This window comes from Pantherophis guttatus, chromosome 5 (genome assembly GCF_059756535.1).
Source record: "Pantherophis guttatus breed Tessera chromosome 5, ASM5975653v1, whole genome shotgun sequence".
In the NCBI taxonomy this organism is placed as follows: Eukaryota; Metazoa; Chordata; class Lepidosauria; order Squamata; family Colubridae; genus Pantherophis; species Pantherophis guttatus.
In genome coordinates, this window is record NC_142067.1 from 678,764 (window position 1) to 695,628 (window position 16,865).

Sequence of the window (16,865 nt, forward strand, 5' to 3'; positions counted from 1 at the left end):
TGTAGATGCAGTTCCATTGAGGACTCCGCGTTGAGTGCAGTTGGTCAGCCAGTTACGAATCCAAATGGTGGTAATGCTGTCTAACCCACATTTTTCAAAGCCTTTGAACACCCAAGGTGACATTAAAAATTAGAGAAGATTCTGGGGACAAGAAGCCAAGTTATTATTCCATGGTGGCAAAAGCCAGGACTCACCAAGGTCCTGATGCAACAATTCCAATTTTATTGAAAGCAGAAGCTTTCACAAGAAGCTATCGATGGAGAAGGTGGCCCACCACTAAAGGTGTGGGCTGTTCTCCCAGGCCTTGGACGAGACTGACTGGAGCCCCTTGTGAGTTGTGTAGATATATGTTACTGTGGGGTGTGTGTGTGTGTGTGTGTGTGTGTGTGTGTGTGTGTATATAAACTCCTGCCATGCACTCTTTAAGGGGCTGCCTTTAAAGGCTACTCAGGAATTACAACTGGTCTGGGAACAGCTGTATGGAATTAAAGGTAAGACCCCAAAAGCAATAATCAAGGCTCACTGCAATACAGGTAGTCCTCGACTTACCACAATTGAATCCAAAATTTCTGTTGCTAAGTGAGAAATTTGTTAAGTGAGTTTTGCCCCATTTTACGACTTTTCTTGCCACGCTTGTTCAGTGAATCACTGCAGCTGTTAAATTAGTCACACGGTTGTTAAGCGAGTCTGGCTTCCCCATTGACTTTGCTCATTAGAAGGTTGCAAAAGGGGATCATGTGACTCCGGGACACTGCGACCGTCATAAATACGAGTCAGTTGCCAAGTGGCTGAGCTTTGATCATGTGACTACGGGAATGCTTCATAAGTGTGAAAAACGGTCATATAAGTTACTTTTTCAGTGCCTTTGTAACTTAGACCAGTCACTCAATGAACTGTTGTAAGTGGAGAATACATATTTATTTATTCAAGAGGAATTGCCTTCAGAAAATAATAGGAGGGATTTCTAAAGACAGAAAGATGCACTCAGATATCTCAAAGGCTGCAGATGTCCTTCCTCCTCCTCCCTCTCCTCCTTCCCCCTCCCTCCCTCTTCTGGGAATCCCAAGAAAGCTTCATAAACATCAGGGACGCCATCCGCCCATGCTGGATTTCTTCCTGCTGACCAAGGCTTCCCATACAGGTGGGTCTTCTTATACTTTTACCTGGCCTTCCTCTTCATCTCGCAGAGCCCACTGCTGGCTCCTTGCAGACTTGAGATTCTGGGCTCCGGCTGACTTGGGGAGGAGGCTGTACTGAGGAATCCCCAGTGAAGCCCAGCCTGCCTGGAGGGCAAGGCTGCCTCTTTGGGAAGGGCGGGTGAGCAAGCGTGGGGCTGAGATGACCCACCAGCAGAAGAGCCTCTGTCAGCCGAACGGCTCTCCTGTCCTCCGAGCACATTGGGCTCCTCAGGAATTCAGAGAGCGGCTGCCCAAAACCATTGGGAAGAAACGGTTTCCCGAAAGGGAGGATGGCACCAGGGCACCAAAAGAGATCTACCTGCCCGTAGTCCTTCTCTCCAGCTCCATGTTTGGGCAAGGAGATGCTGGATGAGGACAACCAGATTTCTGGTCCCACCAAGCAGCCACAATGCCCCCTCTTGCCCATTCCTCCTGACTGGCATGCAGGGATGGCAGGCAAGAAACAATTAGGGTGCTACCTCTTTCTGCCACCACTGTGCCATCTTTGTCATGGGAAATCCTGGCTTCCTTTGTTTCCACAGACTTTACGCTCCAAAGTCCCCGTGAAGAAACACCGGTAGCCACAGAGAACCGTAGCCTGCTCTCTCCCCTTGGCTCAGCTCCTGGGTAGGACCAGAGCACCAGAAACCTGGTCTCTCCATGCTCATTGTTAATTTTCATGTACCCGCAGGTGCTGGAGGGGGGAGAAAGACACTCATGGCCCCCCTCAGAAACCAGAGTGCCATGTCTCCCACCTTCTTCCTGGTCGGCATCCGAGGACTGGAGGCCACAAGCCCCTGGATCTCCCTCCCTTTCTGCTTCCTCTATGCCATTGCCATCTTGGGAAACAGTGCTGTTCTCCTTGCGATTGTGAAGAACCACAACTTACACAAACCCATGTACCTCTTCCTCTCCATGCTGGCGGTGAGCGAGCTGGGGGTGTCCCTCTCCACCCTCCCCACCGTGCTGGGCGTCTTCCTCTTCGGTGTCCGGGAGATTGGCCTTGACGCTTGCCTCAGCCAGATGTTCTTCATCCACTGCTTCTCCATCATGGACTCGGGGGTGCTCTGGGCCATGGCCCTTGACCGCTTCATCGCCATCTACAACCCGCTGCAGTATGCCACCCTCCTGACTGCCAACCGTATCGCCCTGATAGGCTCGGGCATTGCAGTGAAAAGCATCGTCTTGCTTGTCCCACTGCCTCTTCTCATGAGGAAGCTGCCCTTCTGTGGGGCCAACGTGCTGGCTCACCCCTACTGCCTGCACCCCAACCTGATTCGGCTCCCGTGTGTGGACACAACCCTCAACAGCCTTTATGGTCTTTTTGTCTTGCTGTGCAGTTTTGGCCTGGATTCCCTCTTTATCGTCTTGTCCTATGCCCTGATCCTTAAGACGGTCCTGCGCATCAGCTCGAGAGAAGGTCGCCTGAAGGCCCTCAACACCTGCGTCTCCCACATCTCTGCAGTGGTGGTTTACTACACCCCAATGATTGGTCTCTCCATGGTGTATAGATTTGGCCGCCATGCATCCCCTCTGGTGCGCTCCCTCCTGGCCCACATCTACCTCCTGGTTCCTCCGCTACTCAACCCCATCATCTACAGCATCAAAACAAAAGAAATACTCAAGGCTTTGGGCAAACTCTTTTCACCAAAGACTACCTAAGAGGGAGGAGCAGGGAGGAGAGTCAGCGTGGTCTGGCTGCTGTGTTGTAGCCTCTCTCCCTCTCTCTCCTTGAATGCCAGAACAGAAGGTGAGCTTGAAGAGAGGCCTTCGGTGGTCCAGAAGGGACAATTAGTCAAGTTGGCCTCCTGAACTCTGGAACTCCGAGGCAAAAGGGATCAAAGGCAATTCTGCAGAATGTAAATTATGTGGACTCTTCCTCACAGGCCAGGCAGGGTCAGGATTAGGTAAGGAAGCCCCGAGTCGAAGAACTGGGGGCTTATGGGTAGGGTGGGGCAGTGGGAGGAGAATTGGAAATAGGAAGACACCAAAGAGCTGGGCAAGGGAGAAAGAAGGATGTGAAAGAAATCAGGACATAAAAGAGCTCATGTGACAATCTTCCTGGGTTGATTGCATTAAGCAGCATCTTTTGCAAAAGAACTATTTATGATCCTATATTATTGACTTGTATAAAAGACCAGGTCCACATGTGAAGGTCCAATTAAACTGGCTTATTGCTAAAACGCCTATGCACAGGAATCTTCTCAACTCAGGTCAGAGACCTGTTTGGAGTTAGAAAGGGGTCAACGAAACTCAAGGGAGGTTGGGCCTAGTTCGCTTGTGGCTACATAGGGATTCTGGGCTAATGCCTCTTACGATTCTGCCCCAGGTTCTGCCAGCCCTTCTGCTACAATTATCTGTTTGTAAAATATTTTTTTAAAATAATTTATATTTTATTTTTTAAGACAGGCAAACATTTAATACATCAATCCTCCCTTCCTTGTGACGCCCCAGTGTTATCTTCTAGGCTTCTTTTCCATCTTCGGTAAGTTTATTCTATCTTCATATTCATCCAAACCATTCTAACATTTCATTTCTAAATCAATATTATAACCATCATTTGTACATAATTATAGTATCAATCATTTATATCTCTTTTCCAACCAACTATAAAAATAATTCCATGTTTTAAAATATTCTGATTCCTGTTTATCTTTAATCATCAAAGTTGATCTATTCATTTCTGCACAGTCTAAAAATTTTTTTATTACTTCTTCTTCCAAAGATATTTTCTCTGATTTCCAATTTTGAGCATACACAATTCTTGTAGCTGTTATTACATGTATAATCAAATATACATTTCCCTTACTATTTTTTTCTGGAAAGATACCCAGTAGGAACAATTCTGGTTTAAATTCAATACATTGCTGTATCATTTCTTCCATCCAGATTTTAATCTTGTACCAGTAATTTTTTGCTTTGGGACAAGTCCATCACATATGGTAGTAAGATCCTGGTGTTTGATGACATTTCCAGCATTTAGCTGATTTATCTTTAAACATTTTTGCTAATTTCTCCTGTGGCATATGCCATCTATAAAACATCTTATATTGATTTTTCTTATATGTTGTGGACATTGTTAATTTATAGTTCCTTTTCCATAGTTGTTGCCATTTTTCAAATTCAATTGAATAACCAAAATTTCTACCCCAGGCAATTATCGTTTCTTTTACTTGCTCCTCCTCCAATTCAATATACAACAAAAAATTATTAAATTTTTTTGTTAAGTTTTCCTCTGTTCCCATGAGTATCTTATCCAGTTCAGTCTTCTCCATATAAAAACCATATAGTTTAGCATCTTTTTCATATCTTGCTCTTATTTGCATATACATGTACCAATCTATCTCAATTCCCTGTTGTTCCAATTCTCGTTTCTCTTTCAGTTCCCACTTATCTGTTAATAACTCATTATATCTGACAATATTTCCAGAATTAAAGACATTTGGGTGTATCAAAGCTTCTGTTATTGATAACCATGTTGGTATTTTCACATAAAATTTATCTCTAACCTTCTCCCAGACCAATAACAATGCATTTCTTATATAATCAAATTAAAAAAAAAAAATGTCTATGAAAATATGTGTGTATCTTACTTCTACCATGCCATCAAAAGGCATGCCATCCCAGTTGTAAATCATACCCTTCCAGTGTTGACAACCTTGTGTTTCTTAATTCAATCCATTCTTTCAATCATGTCAATGTTTCTGCTTGGTAATATAATTCCCTATTTGGTAAACCAAATCCCCCTCGTAATCTCCTGTCTTGCAACATTCTTAAACTTATTCTTACTTTTTTCCTTTGCCATATAAATTTCCTCATGACCTTATTAAGATATTGAAAGTAAGTCTTTTCAATTTTTATTGGCACAGTTTTGGAATAAGAATAATAGTCTTGGTAATATATTCATCTTTATCAATGCAATCCGACCCATAAGTGATAGTTGAAGATTCTTCCATTTTTCCAAGTCTTTTTCAATTTGTTGCTTTAACTTGTAGTAGTTTTCTTCTTTTATTGTTGCACATTTTGAAGTTAAGTATACTCTCAAGTGTTTCACTTTTTTCACCGCTTGTATGTCTAGATTTTCTTTTATCTCTCTATTTCGTTTTTCTGTTGTATTCTTCACCAAAATTTTTGTTTCATCTTTGTTTATTTTCAAACCAGATACTTTCCCATAACCTTCTATCTGTTCCAGTCATTTAGGGCCTGTTATTTGCGGTTCCTCTGTGTCAGATGTAAATGCCTTATTCCCTAATGTGTAAATAATGTATATATGGGATATCAGGGGTTAACTTATTCTTTGTTTCTTAATGTATTCATAATTCACCACTCCTACTCTTGGCTCCACCCTTTGTATATATAAGGAGCCACCTTCGCCATTTTCCTTGCTTCTATCTGTGAATATTCAGTGAATATAGAATGCCTACTATAATTAAAGAGAAATATATTTGAATCTCTAACTCTAAATATTATTATTGAGTCTGATCCTAAAAATATTGCAACAAACTGGTAGCAGAGGATGGTTAATTGACTCAATAAATAACTAAAAATGTCTAAGAAAGATAGGCCCAACACCAGGGCCTACAGCAAAGAAATAGAAACTGAACAAGAAATAATCAACGAATCCACAAACGCGATTTCGAGAGAATCCGAAGAATACACCACTGAAGAAGAAGAACTAATAAATGAAAATGATGGCCAGGAAGAAATCGAAATAGAAAATAACGAACTCAGGTCAGAGATACTAAAGATTTTAAAAAGCCAGAAGAATGATGAAAGCCTCATCGCGAACCTCCAAGAAATGCTGAAGAACAGCGGAGCAGCGAGAGAGAAAAACATCGCTAAAGAGAAACCCAAAGACCAAAAAACTGTGAGTGATGTGACTACAGAGAAAGTCGTTATGAAAAAGAAAAGATGTGATCCCGCGCGAAATTTTGAATGGCAGCCATCTTGGTTTCAACAAGCCTCCAAAGTGAGCGAAGCAGAGCCAATCAAAATGCTCAGTTCAAAATTTCTGGCGCCAAAAACGTTATCAGACAACGAAAGTGAAAAGGAGGATTCAAACTCTTCGGAAGAGCCAGAATCAGAAAATGAAAACGACTTAACGAAATCCCAAGTAAAGTCAGCAATGAAGACGCTTTTTGCCGCATTCGGGCCAAAATTAAAAATTTCCAAAGCGCCAACGAAGAAGCAAGCGAACAAGCCGATGCTTCAAGACCTGCACGCTCCCATCCTGACTTCGAGAATGACGACGCCCGAGCCCAGAGAGCCATGTCGATTCCGCCCTACACCGCAGACCGAAGCAAGTGCCAACGCACCCAAAAGAAAGAAAAGAACAGCCGCCGCCATCAGAACTCCTAAGACCGAGCCAGAGACCGACTCGTCTGAAGAGGAACGGAGCGAGCGAGCTGCAATGGAGAGAACCTTCCACGACGACGTCAAAGAAGAAATGAACAACGCGCATGTGCGAAACTACGTAGACGGTCCGGAAAGACTTGAACTGGCCAGAGAACCGCGCAGACTCGTTGCGAGCATTCCCATGCCGTTTTGCAATTTTCTACACTTGCGAGACCACGGACTGCCTCAGGTTGTAAGTAATGGACAAAATAATGTGGGTAACTTACCCAGTGACTTCCCAAAACTTAGAGTTGATGGCATTAATTTACAAGAATGGTATCAACAGCTCCAGGTTGTCTTTATGAAAGAAAATTTACTATTCTTTATCACTAGTCCCCCAAGAAGACCTTGGACTTTAAAAATAGATTGTTTACACCATAAGGCATTTTTCTTAATAATATCTAGCGTGTCTCCTGCAATGTATCATAGCATCAAACCAAACCTAACTGTTTCAGAAATAATTCAATGCATGTTTAATTTGTTTCACAGCGATAGTGTAGCTACCACCACAAGAATGTCTAAGGACTTCTTTTCTTCCAGAGTAAAACCAGGGGTTTCCATAAGTGAGCATTTAATATCTTTAAACAAAATAAGAGCTGAGCTGCATTTGAGGGGGGAAGTGATTTCAGATCAAACAATGAAAAGTGTTATTATCAACTCACTTGATTCATCATGGGATAGTTTTATGTCACACTTAGACACCATCAATCTAGGATATTTGTCAATAGAAAGTCTATCTAACAAATTGATAGCAGAAGACAATTCAAGAAAAAATCGTTATAGCAATCACACAGAACACAAACCTTTTAGGAAGGTAGCTTTCCAAGAAAAATATAATGAAACCCTTAAATGCCACAATTGTGGGTCCAGAGAACACAATAGAAGAGATTGCCCCAAAATCTCAAAAGAAAGACATAGGTCAGAATATAGGAATAAATACAATTATAGACAGTCTTCCACAGACAGACATAAATATAGAAGCCCACCAAATTACAGAGAAAATAGAGGGGGCAGAGAAAATTCAAAAGAGAGAAAATCTGGTTCACTGAATGGACTAAATAAACAAGATAGCACCAAAACGCAACCAAATGAGAACAATAATTGGCTTATTGATTCTGGAGCAACTAATCACACCACTAATAACAAAAATATATTGTCTTCATTTACAGAAGATAAGTTTGTAATAAAAGTAGCTAACCAAGAAAAAGTTCAAGTACTAGGCAGAGGGAATGTGACCTTGCCTGGTCTAGGAAAAATAGAGGGGGTATTGTTAATACCAGAAATACCTCATAACATACTAAGTGTCATAAAATTAAGCAGAGATTCTGACATCAATATAGTTTTCTCAAAGGGAAAAGCAACTTTAGAGAAGAATAAAACTAATGTAGGCACTGTGATGATTAAAGGAGGCCTACCCTATCTGATAACAAAAGAAAGATGGTTACATAACATTGATTCAAATATGGAAGATTGCATTGAGGCAGATGATGAAAATATTAGTAACAGTGACAATGATGAATGTAAAATATCTCATGGTCACACAGATACACACAATGAGAAGAAACCAAAAATAGGTAAACCAATACATGACGAGTGTGCTCATATCTTACATAGGAAGTTAGGACATGCAAGTTTTCCTGTAGTACAAAAAATGATTGAACACACAGAAGGTGTCAAAATAAAAAATTGTGAAAATTATTTGGAATGCTCAGTATGTAAATCTACTAAATTAAAAACTAGTCCCAGGCCAAAAAAATCCACCAGATCAACTAACAAAATTTTTGACTTAGTACACATGGACTTAGTTGGTCCATTAACTCCATCAATCACTTATAGAAAACGTTACTTCCTAACAATAGTAGACGATTATAGTCGCTATGGTTTTGTTTACACATTAAAACACAAGGATGAAACCTTTCAAAAATTTAAGGAATTTTATAAACGCATAGAAACACAACATAATATCAGAATAAAACAAATTATGACAGATAGGGGATGTGAATTCATGTCTAAGGAATTCTCCCAATGGTTAAAGGATAGAGGAATGTTACATTACACATCTAGTCCATTTTCTGCGTTCCAAAACGGGATTGCAGAGAGAAAGAATTCCACATTACAAACCATGATTAGATGCACATTAGAGGATGCTGGTTTAGGCAAACAATTTTGGTCAGAAGCCCTACATTATTCAAATTACACTCAAAATAGAACCTGGTCCAGTATTGTGAATAAGACACCATATGAGGTGATGTATAATAGGAAACCAAAATTAGCACACATGCACATATTTGGGGTCACTGCAGACGTACACATACCCAAACAATTGAGGAGAAAGGGAGAAAACGTATCCAGAAGATTAAGATTTATGGGATATGAAACTGGCACCAAAGGGTACAGATTCATTGATAATAATAATAAATTTATAGTTTCCAGAACAGCTGTGTTCCATGAACAGGCCAACTGGTCTAAATTACATCTTAATGAAATATTTCCGAATAAATGCAAGGATACCAAATCTCGTGAGGAAGGGACGATAGAAAATCAAAATATTAACAGAAGCAAAAACAAAACCAAAACATGGACAAATAGTAAACACAAAATAAAGACAGACACATTAACAAAAAAGGAAGCAAGATATTTGCATGACTACCATAGCAAACCAGAAAGAACTATTAGGAACAACAGAAATCAAATACCAAATAAATACAAAGATTACATAATGCATATGGATGGTGAACAAATAACACCTAATACATATGAGGAAGTATTAAAACTACCTCGTGAAGAAAAAGAAAAATGGGAACTAGCTATGAAAAAAGAGATGGAGAGCTTACAAGGATTAAATGTATTCACACCTGTGATTGCACCCAAAGATAAAACAATTATTGGTACCAGGTGGATTTATAAAATTAAGAATCTAGAAGGAGGCAATACCTTATACAAAGCTAGATTGGTTGCACAAGGTTATGCACAAAAATATCCGGAGGACTATACTGACACATACTCCCCCACAGTAAGAACAGAGAGTGTTAAAACAGCTCTAGTAGTAGCATCCACACTCAATCTTGATGTATTCCAATATGACATACAGACTGCGTACCTACACGCAAAACTAGATAAGGAGATATACGTAAGAGCACCTCACAGTCAATACACTAATAAAAATGAAATTTGGCTATTGAACAAGAGCTTATACGGATTAAAGCAATCTGGCAAAAGATGGTACGATTGCTTGGTAAAAGTACTTAAAACCATGGATTTCAACGCTACCACTGCTGATAACTGTTTCTTTGTCAAAAAGAGTGATGATCACGTTGAGTTTGTATTGATCTACGTAGATGATATTTTATATATAGGAAAACACAGAGAGAGAAGAGAAATCTTTGTAAACAAGTTAAATGAACATTTCTCGTTGAAATCTCTAGGTAAAATAAACAAATACCTTGGTGTACAAATTAACAAAACTAGAAAGGGTTTCAAACTTACTCAGAAAGATAAGATTATTGAACTTCTAAACAAATGTAATTTAAACAATGCCAAACCCTGTGACACTCCTATGCAAACTGATTTCCTTAGAAATACTGATGAATCTTCCCCTGAATTCAAGGATAATACATTCTATAGATCAGTAATAGGTTCACTTCTTTATATATCTAATTGGACCAGACCAGATATTGCATTACCACTCAATTTATTATCAAGGCACGTTAGTAAACCAACAATGTATCACTGGGAAGCTGTCAAAAGAATTTTAAGATATCTGAAAAGTACATTGGACTTTTGTCTAGTATTAGAGCCTAGTGATAACAAAGAACCAAGACTTACATGTTACGCAGATGCGGATTGGGCTGGAGATACATCATGCAGAAAAAGTACCTCTGGTTATATTTTTCTGTTAAATGACTGTCCAGTTTACTGGTACACTGGTAAACAAGAATTGGTAGCCACTTCAACCACAGAAGCGGAGTATGTTTGTTTATCCAAAGCTGCAAATAACCTTGTATGGTTTAATGATTTAATTTCAGATGTTTGGAAAAAACCTGCTTTGCCTTTTGTTATGCATGAAGACAATAAAGCAGCCATTGAAATATCTAGATCCGATGCCATTGGACAAAGATCCAGGCATATAGATATAAAATTTAAGCATGTGAGACAATTGTCCCAAGATGGATTTATCAAAGCAGTACATTGCGATACCTCTGAACAATTGGCTGACATATTGACGAAGCCTTTACCTTCTAAACAGCACAAATACTTAACTTCCAGATTGTATGTATTATATTGTCCTGAATCTGAATGTAATTGGTGTTGTATAGCGAACCGGCATTTAGAGGGGGATTTGTCAGATGTAAATGCCTTATTCCCTAATGTGTAAATAATGTATATATGGGATATCAGGGGTTAACTTATTCTTTGTTTCTTAATGTATTCATAATTCACCACTCCTACTCTTGGCTCCACCCTTTGTATATATAAGGAGCCACCTTCGCCATTTTCCTTGCTTCTATCTGTGAATATTCAGTGAATATAGAATGCCTACTATAATTAAAGAGAAATATATTTGAATCTCTAACTCTAAATATTATTATTGAGTCTGATCCTAAAAATATTGCAACACTCTGTTTGTAAAATATGTGGGGGAAATCAGAATAACAGAGTTGGAAGGAACTTGGGGGTCTTCTAGTCCACCCCCCTGCTCAAGCGGGAAACCCTGGACCATTTCAGACAAATCCTTGTCTAGCCTCTTCTTAAAAGCCTCCAGTGTTGGACCACCCACCACTTCTGAAGGGAAGCTGTTCCGTTGGTTGTTTTCACTGTCAGGGAATTCCTCCTCAATTCTAGGTTGGATCTCTTCTTGAAGAGTTTCCATCTGTTGTTTCTTGTCTTGCCTTCAGGTGTTGACCCCCTCTCCTGTGACAGCCCCTCAAAGATTGGGAAACTGCTGTCACGTCAACCTTAGTCCTTCTTTTCACTAGATTAGATAAACCCAATTCCTGAAACCATTCTTCATCTATTTTAGCCTCCAGCCTCCTAATCATCTTTGTTGCTCTTCTCTGCACTTTTTCCAGAGTCTCAACATCTTTTCTATAATATGGTGACCAAAACTGGGTGCACTATTCCAGGTGTGGTCTTACTAAGGATTTATAAAGCGGTACTAATATTTCAGGTGATTTTGATTCTATGTGTCTGTGTATTAGTTATTGTTTTTTTGCTGTGATTGCAAACTACTAGCTCATGTTTAAGTGATCATCCACTAGGACTCCAAGGTCCCTCTCACAGTTACTGTTTGTTCTGCCTCAGCTACAGACCACGAAGAACGCAGCACACACGAAGTCTGTGCAAACCTTAGTTTACTAATTAAGGACTACTAATGAGCTTTCTTAGTAGTTGTTAGAACACAAGTACAGTTTAAATCAGTCTTTTCTGAACAAGGGCTGTTAATTTAACTTCATTAACAGCCGACAAGAGTCCAAGGAATAATAACTCAATTCTGAGGCACAGTCTTTCAGATAACCGTAATCTTACTGTGGTTGGCAGAATGCCCAGAAGCAATTTGCAGGAAAAATGACGAGAGAAGCAAGAGCCAATCAGACATTTCTGGAGTCAATACGTGAAGGAATATGAATGAAGTTGTTTCCTGCAAATTGCCTCAGTTGTTGTCATTCCTTAAATAGGCTAGGGGAGTGGCCAATTGGCCCCAAGCCTTACTCTCGAGGAGACCTCCTCCTGAGGAACCACTTCTGCCTTTTGGAAGCTCTGCAAGCCCGTGCATCAAAAAGAGACGCCTCTTCTTTGTCCTCTTCACTTAAAGGAGCTTCTGGAGGTTCTGAAGGCCCTGGCTGAGTCCCCACCTCTGGCACCACATCTTCTCCAGCCTCCTCATTGTCTGACTCAAGTGCCAGCTGCACAGGCCGCTGGCAGGCCACAACAGTGTTTTTGAGACAGGTTTTGCCTAATCTCTATTTGTACCTTGATTTTCTTCTGCCTAAATGTAAAATCTTGCTTTTCTCCACATTGAATTTCATTTCATTGGATAGGAACCATTGCTCAAGTCTGTCAAGATCTTTTTGGATCCTGAACTTGTCTTCTGGGCTGTTGGTTATTCCTGCCAGCTTAGTATCATCTGAAAATTTGATGCATTCCCCTTCTGTTCCCTCATCTAAGTCATTTATGAAGATATTAAAGAGTACTAGGCCTAAGACAGAGCCTTGGGGTGCCCCACTGCTTACTTCCCTCCATGTAGGCATAGTACCGTTAAGGACTACTCATAGAGTATGTTTTGTCAGCCAGTTACAAATCCATCTGGTGGTCTTAATATTTATATGTATGTTCGGGGTTGCCTTTCTTCCATTTCCTCTCTTTTGTTATACAGCAATCTTTCTTCTCCGTCTCTTCCATCTCCCTCTCCTCCTTCCTTCTTACTTTCTCCCTCCTCTCCTACTCCTTACTATTTCCCCTTCCTTTCTCCTCCTCTTCCTTTCTTCCTCCCTAACTAACCCTCTCTCCTACTCTAATTTCCCCTCTCTTCCTTCCTCCCCTCTCTTCTATCCCTCTCTCTCCTTCCTCTTCTCTCCCATCTCTCTACTTCTTTCATGTTTCCCTATTGCTGTATACATTTTCAATTTAATATTTTCCACTATGGTGTCCAGGCAACCCCTGGAACCCCTAAAGAAGGAATTGTTAATAAATAAAAGAGAATAAATGTGAACAAGTAGGAAAATTAAAATTTGAGAGCGAATGAAGATGTTGTTTATACAAATAAGCATAGAAATATTGAGATATGAATTAAAGAAAAAATAGGGCAAAAAGGGAAGATTTTGGCAAAATTGTAATTGAGTAAAATGTATTTGAACTTGAAAAATTATATAAGATAAGATATGGCCAATTCTCTGTTCAAAAAAAAGATGCGGGTGAATGTGGGGGGAAAATTCAATAAAACATGATTCAAAAAACAAAACAAAACAAATCCATCTGGTGGTGATGCTGTCTATCCCAAATTTTTCTAGCTTACCAAGAAGTAAGTTGTGGTCTACTTTGTCAATGCCTTACTGAAATCCAAGTATACTAGGCCCACTGCATTTCGCTGGTCCACAAAGAGCGTTCTTTATTGTCCCCAGTCTTGAAAAGAGGTAGGCAATGACTTGGTTGCCTGAAAGGCTTCTGTCTTTACCTGAGCTGAGTAGAAATCTCAGAAAGAGGGTGGAACTAGGGAAGACTAGGGGAGCCAGGTGGAGTCTCCGTGGATGTTTCAAGGTTGTCTTCTGTCTCCACCAGCTCCTGAGAACTCAGTCCTTCCTTTAGGTTTGCATTAGGCTGGCCAGGTAGCACCTGCAGATCCTGAGAGTGAGCTATTGGCGCCTGTGAGACTGGAGACTCTGGGGGTTCTTCATCTTGCAAGAAAGAGATGGGCCTCTCTGGGCTGGCATTTGGCGCTTCAGGTAAGCCCTCAGTCTGGCTGCTTTCTAAACTAAAATCCACTTGGGTCCCCTTTGACACCTTCTCTAGACGGAGAACGTTCCCCTCTTCCACAGCACCTCTCTGGTGGTTGACCTTGCCCATCTCCTGAGGCCTGGTCTGCAGCTGCCGAGGGACCCAGGGGTCCGGCAGAGGCGTTCTGTTCTCTATTCTGGGGGGAAGAACGGCCTGGTTTGAAGCTGGACCCTGTGTGGCAAAAGGATTTTCATGCTGTTCTTCCATTGCACTCCAGATGGGCTCCTCAATCTCCTTATACATGCGTTGCAAGATGTTATAGCCTCCTGGGAAACTTTCAATGTTCCTCAGGATCCGGTCACAATGTCTGTCCATTTCCTGCTTGACTTCTGGCTTTCGGATGTACCTGATTATTTCTCCCACGATCTTCGGATTGCTCAGCAGCTGGCCAATGCTGGCGTTTTCTTTAGCAAGTTGGATTAAGGAAGGGCTAGTTTCGATAGTGCGCCTCAGCATTCTTTCCTCGAGTTCATCCTGGACCTCTGGACTGGAGAGGACCTGGCGGATGTCCACAAACAACTGGCGGAAGGACTGCAGATCATCCAGCATGTCCGCATCAAGGCTGATGTCTAGGGTGATGGTGCCCGCCAGTCGTGGAAGCTTCTTATAGGTGACCATCATCTTAGTTAAGCCACTGAGGCTCAACAGTCTGCCAAACTGTGGAGTCTCTTGAGCAAATGTTTTCAGATCTGGGTTCTCTGACAAGAACTGGGCCATCTCCTTTGTGTTGGCGAGGATGTTCTGAACAAAAGGTTTCTCCAGAACCTCAGCGACCACCCTGCCACTAAACTCCTCCTCTTTCTCGTCTCTTGATTGCATCACTCTCAGACTGACCAGGCTGGAGACTCCCAGGACGAAGGCGGCTGTTAGAGGGTTGCACTCCTTGGAGAGCAGACTCTGAACGGTGGCGCTTTGCAGCACCTGGAACATGAGTTCTGGATGATGCTGGAAGTGCTGAGGCAACTCACTAAAAATGTCTAGCAGGGTCAGCAGGTCTCTCCTGAGGCTTCTCAGCAATGGTCGCAAGTTAATCCCTCCAGAAGACTCGGAGGCACCAGCAGCTGGGTCAGGAGCACTACAGCTTGGGGCTACGGAGTCTGTTTGCAGGGCATGGTTGGGTCTGAGTTCTGGCCTTTTCACCACCACATGCACTGTGTCCCCATTTTGGATGCCATGCTGAAGAAAAGTGTCCTGGTCTTTCAATATTTTCCCCGCAAATATCAGAAGCATCTGTTCCTTGCTGACCAAGAAATGGCGTCCGGCCTCATTCTTGAGCTCCGCAATGGTTCTCTTCTCATCTACCAGGCAGTCCTGTGTTTCCCCCGAGCTTTTCAAAGTCACCCTTATGAGTTTGGGTTCACTGGTGCTCTCCACAGGGCTGGCACTGGGGTCATTGCTCATGGCTGGGGTGCCACCACCGGTCCATTCCTAGCAAAAGGGCAGGCAAGGCCAGGGGGTCCTGGGGAGGCTCCCAGATGCTTTGCCCTGCCTTCCGAGAGCCCCGAGCCCCTTCAGCAGGCATGCCTTCCCCTGGCCTCGCTCCCAACCCAGTCGCCAGCTCTCTTCTTTCCCCCAGGAATGTTCACCCTGCTCCCCCAAATCCACTGTGGCATCATGGCCGTGACATCACAGTCCTGAAATGACAGCGGTGCCTGGGGGTCTCCCAGATGGCCTTTCAAAGCACCCTCTGCCCCCAGGCCCTTGAAGGACAACCACCCCAGACGCTCCTGAGGCTCATTTGGGGAAGTGACAGAGAAGAGGATCCCGGAGGGTAAGAAAGAAAGTGCCCCCTCGTTTGGGTATTTCCCCCATGTTCGCATTGTGTTCTGCTTCATTGCAGGATCTGTTTGCTTCCGTCCTGGCCCTGTTCAGTTCTCACAAAAGAGATTTAAGCCAGGGGTTTCTTGGCAACATTAAGGCTTGTGGACTTCAATTCCCAGAATTCCCCAGCCAGCATGGCCACAAGTCCACAAGTCCTAAAGTTGCCAAGTCTGGAGACTCCTGGTTTAGATCACGAGGAGGGTTTTTCTCAGCCTGCTTGTTGCAATCCTGGCACTGCTTGGACAACATTTAGGGTCTCCTGCTTGAGCAGGGGGTTGGACTAGAAGGCCTCCAAGGTCCCTTCCAGCTCTGATTAGGGTGGAGATCATGAAGCTGGCTCCTGTACCTAGGAGTGGACTAGAACTAGTTCTCCCCACTCCTAGTTGATTAAAACCAGCAGACCAAGGAAGGAGACCAGCTGAAAATGGGAGGAAAGGCTTGTGACCATGAAGTCCAGAAGGCAAAGTGGCCACTGCATGTAGGCTGGCATGCGGGACAAACTCTTCAGACAGAACAAGACGATGGCAACCTTGCCAGGTTGTGGAAATTGCCAACTTGTGAGCCTTCTGTCACAACCCAGCCCAGGAGTCAGATTCTGAACTATTTGTTTATTTAGTTATAATACAATATATAAGATAAAATAAAATATCAAATTAAGATAAAACCATAATGAAATCGTCATAATATAGCACCATAGAGTCTCAATGGGACGGATGTGATGGTTCTTTACCTAAGGAAGCTAACCTTCTGGTGTGGCTGCTGTGAGATTGTCCCAGGTGCCTTATTTCCTTGCATGACCCAAACTTTCATGACCCAAACTAGGTAACATCATCAGTGCGAGTGAGGATGACGCCAGTACTGATGATATCATGAAACACCTGCAAGAAAACAACCAAGCTCAGAGAGCACTAAGGATCCCACCCTCCTCCTCCTCTTCCTCCTCCTCCTCCTCCTCCCTTCTAGCACTGATGATGATGAAGT

General features: G+C 42.3%; 1 protein-coding gene across 1 annotated transcript; it reads left to right on the plus strand.

Moving 5' to 3' along the window:
- The first annotated feature begins 1,916 nt into the window (after positions 1-1,916).
- Positions 1,917-2,840, plus strand: LOC117656764 (olfactory receptor 51I2-like). Its single transcript, XM_034404933.3, has one exon. It carries the CDS (start codon positions 1,923-1,925, stop codon positions 2,838-2,840), a length of 918 nt encoding a protein of 305 aa, XP_034260824.3. The 5' UTR covers positions 1,917-1,922.
- The last annotated feature ends 14,025 nt before the right edge of the window (positions 2,841-16,865 follow it).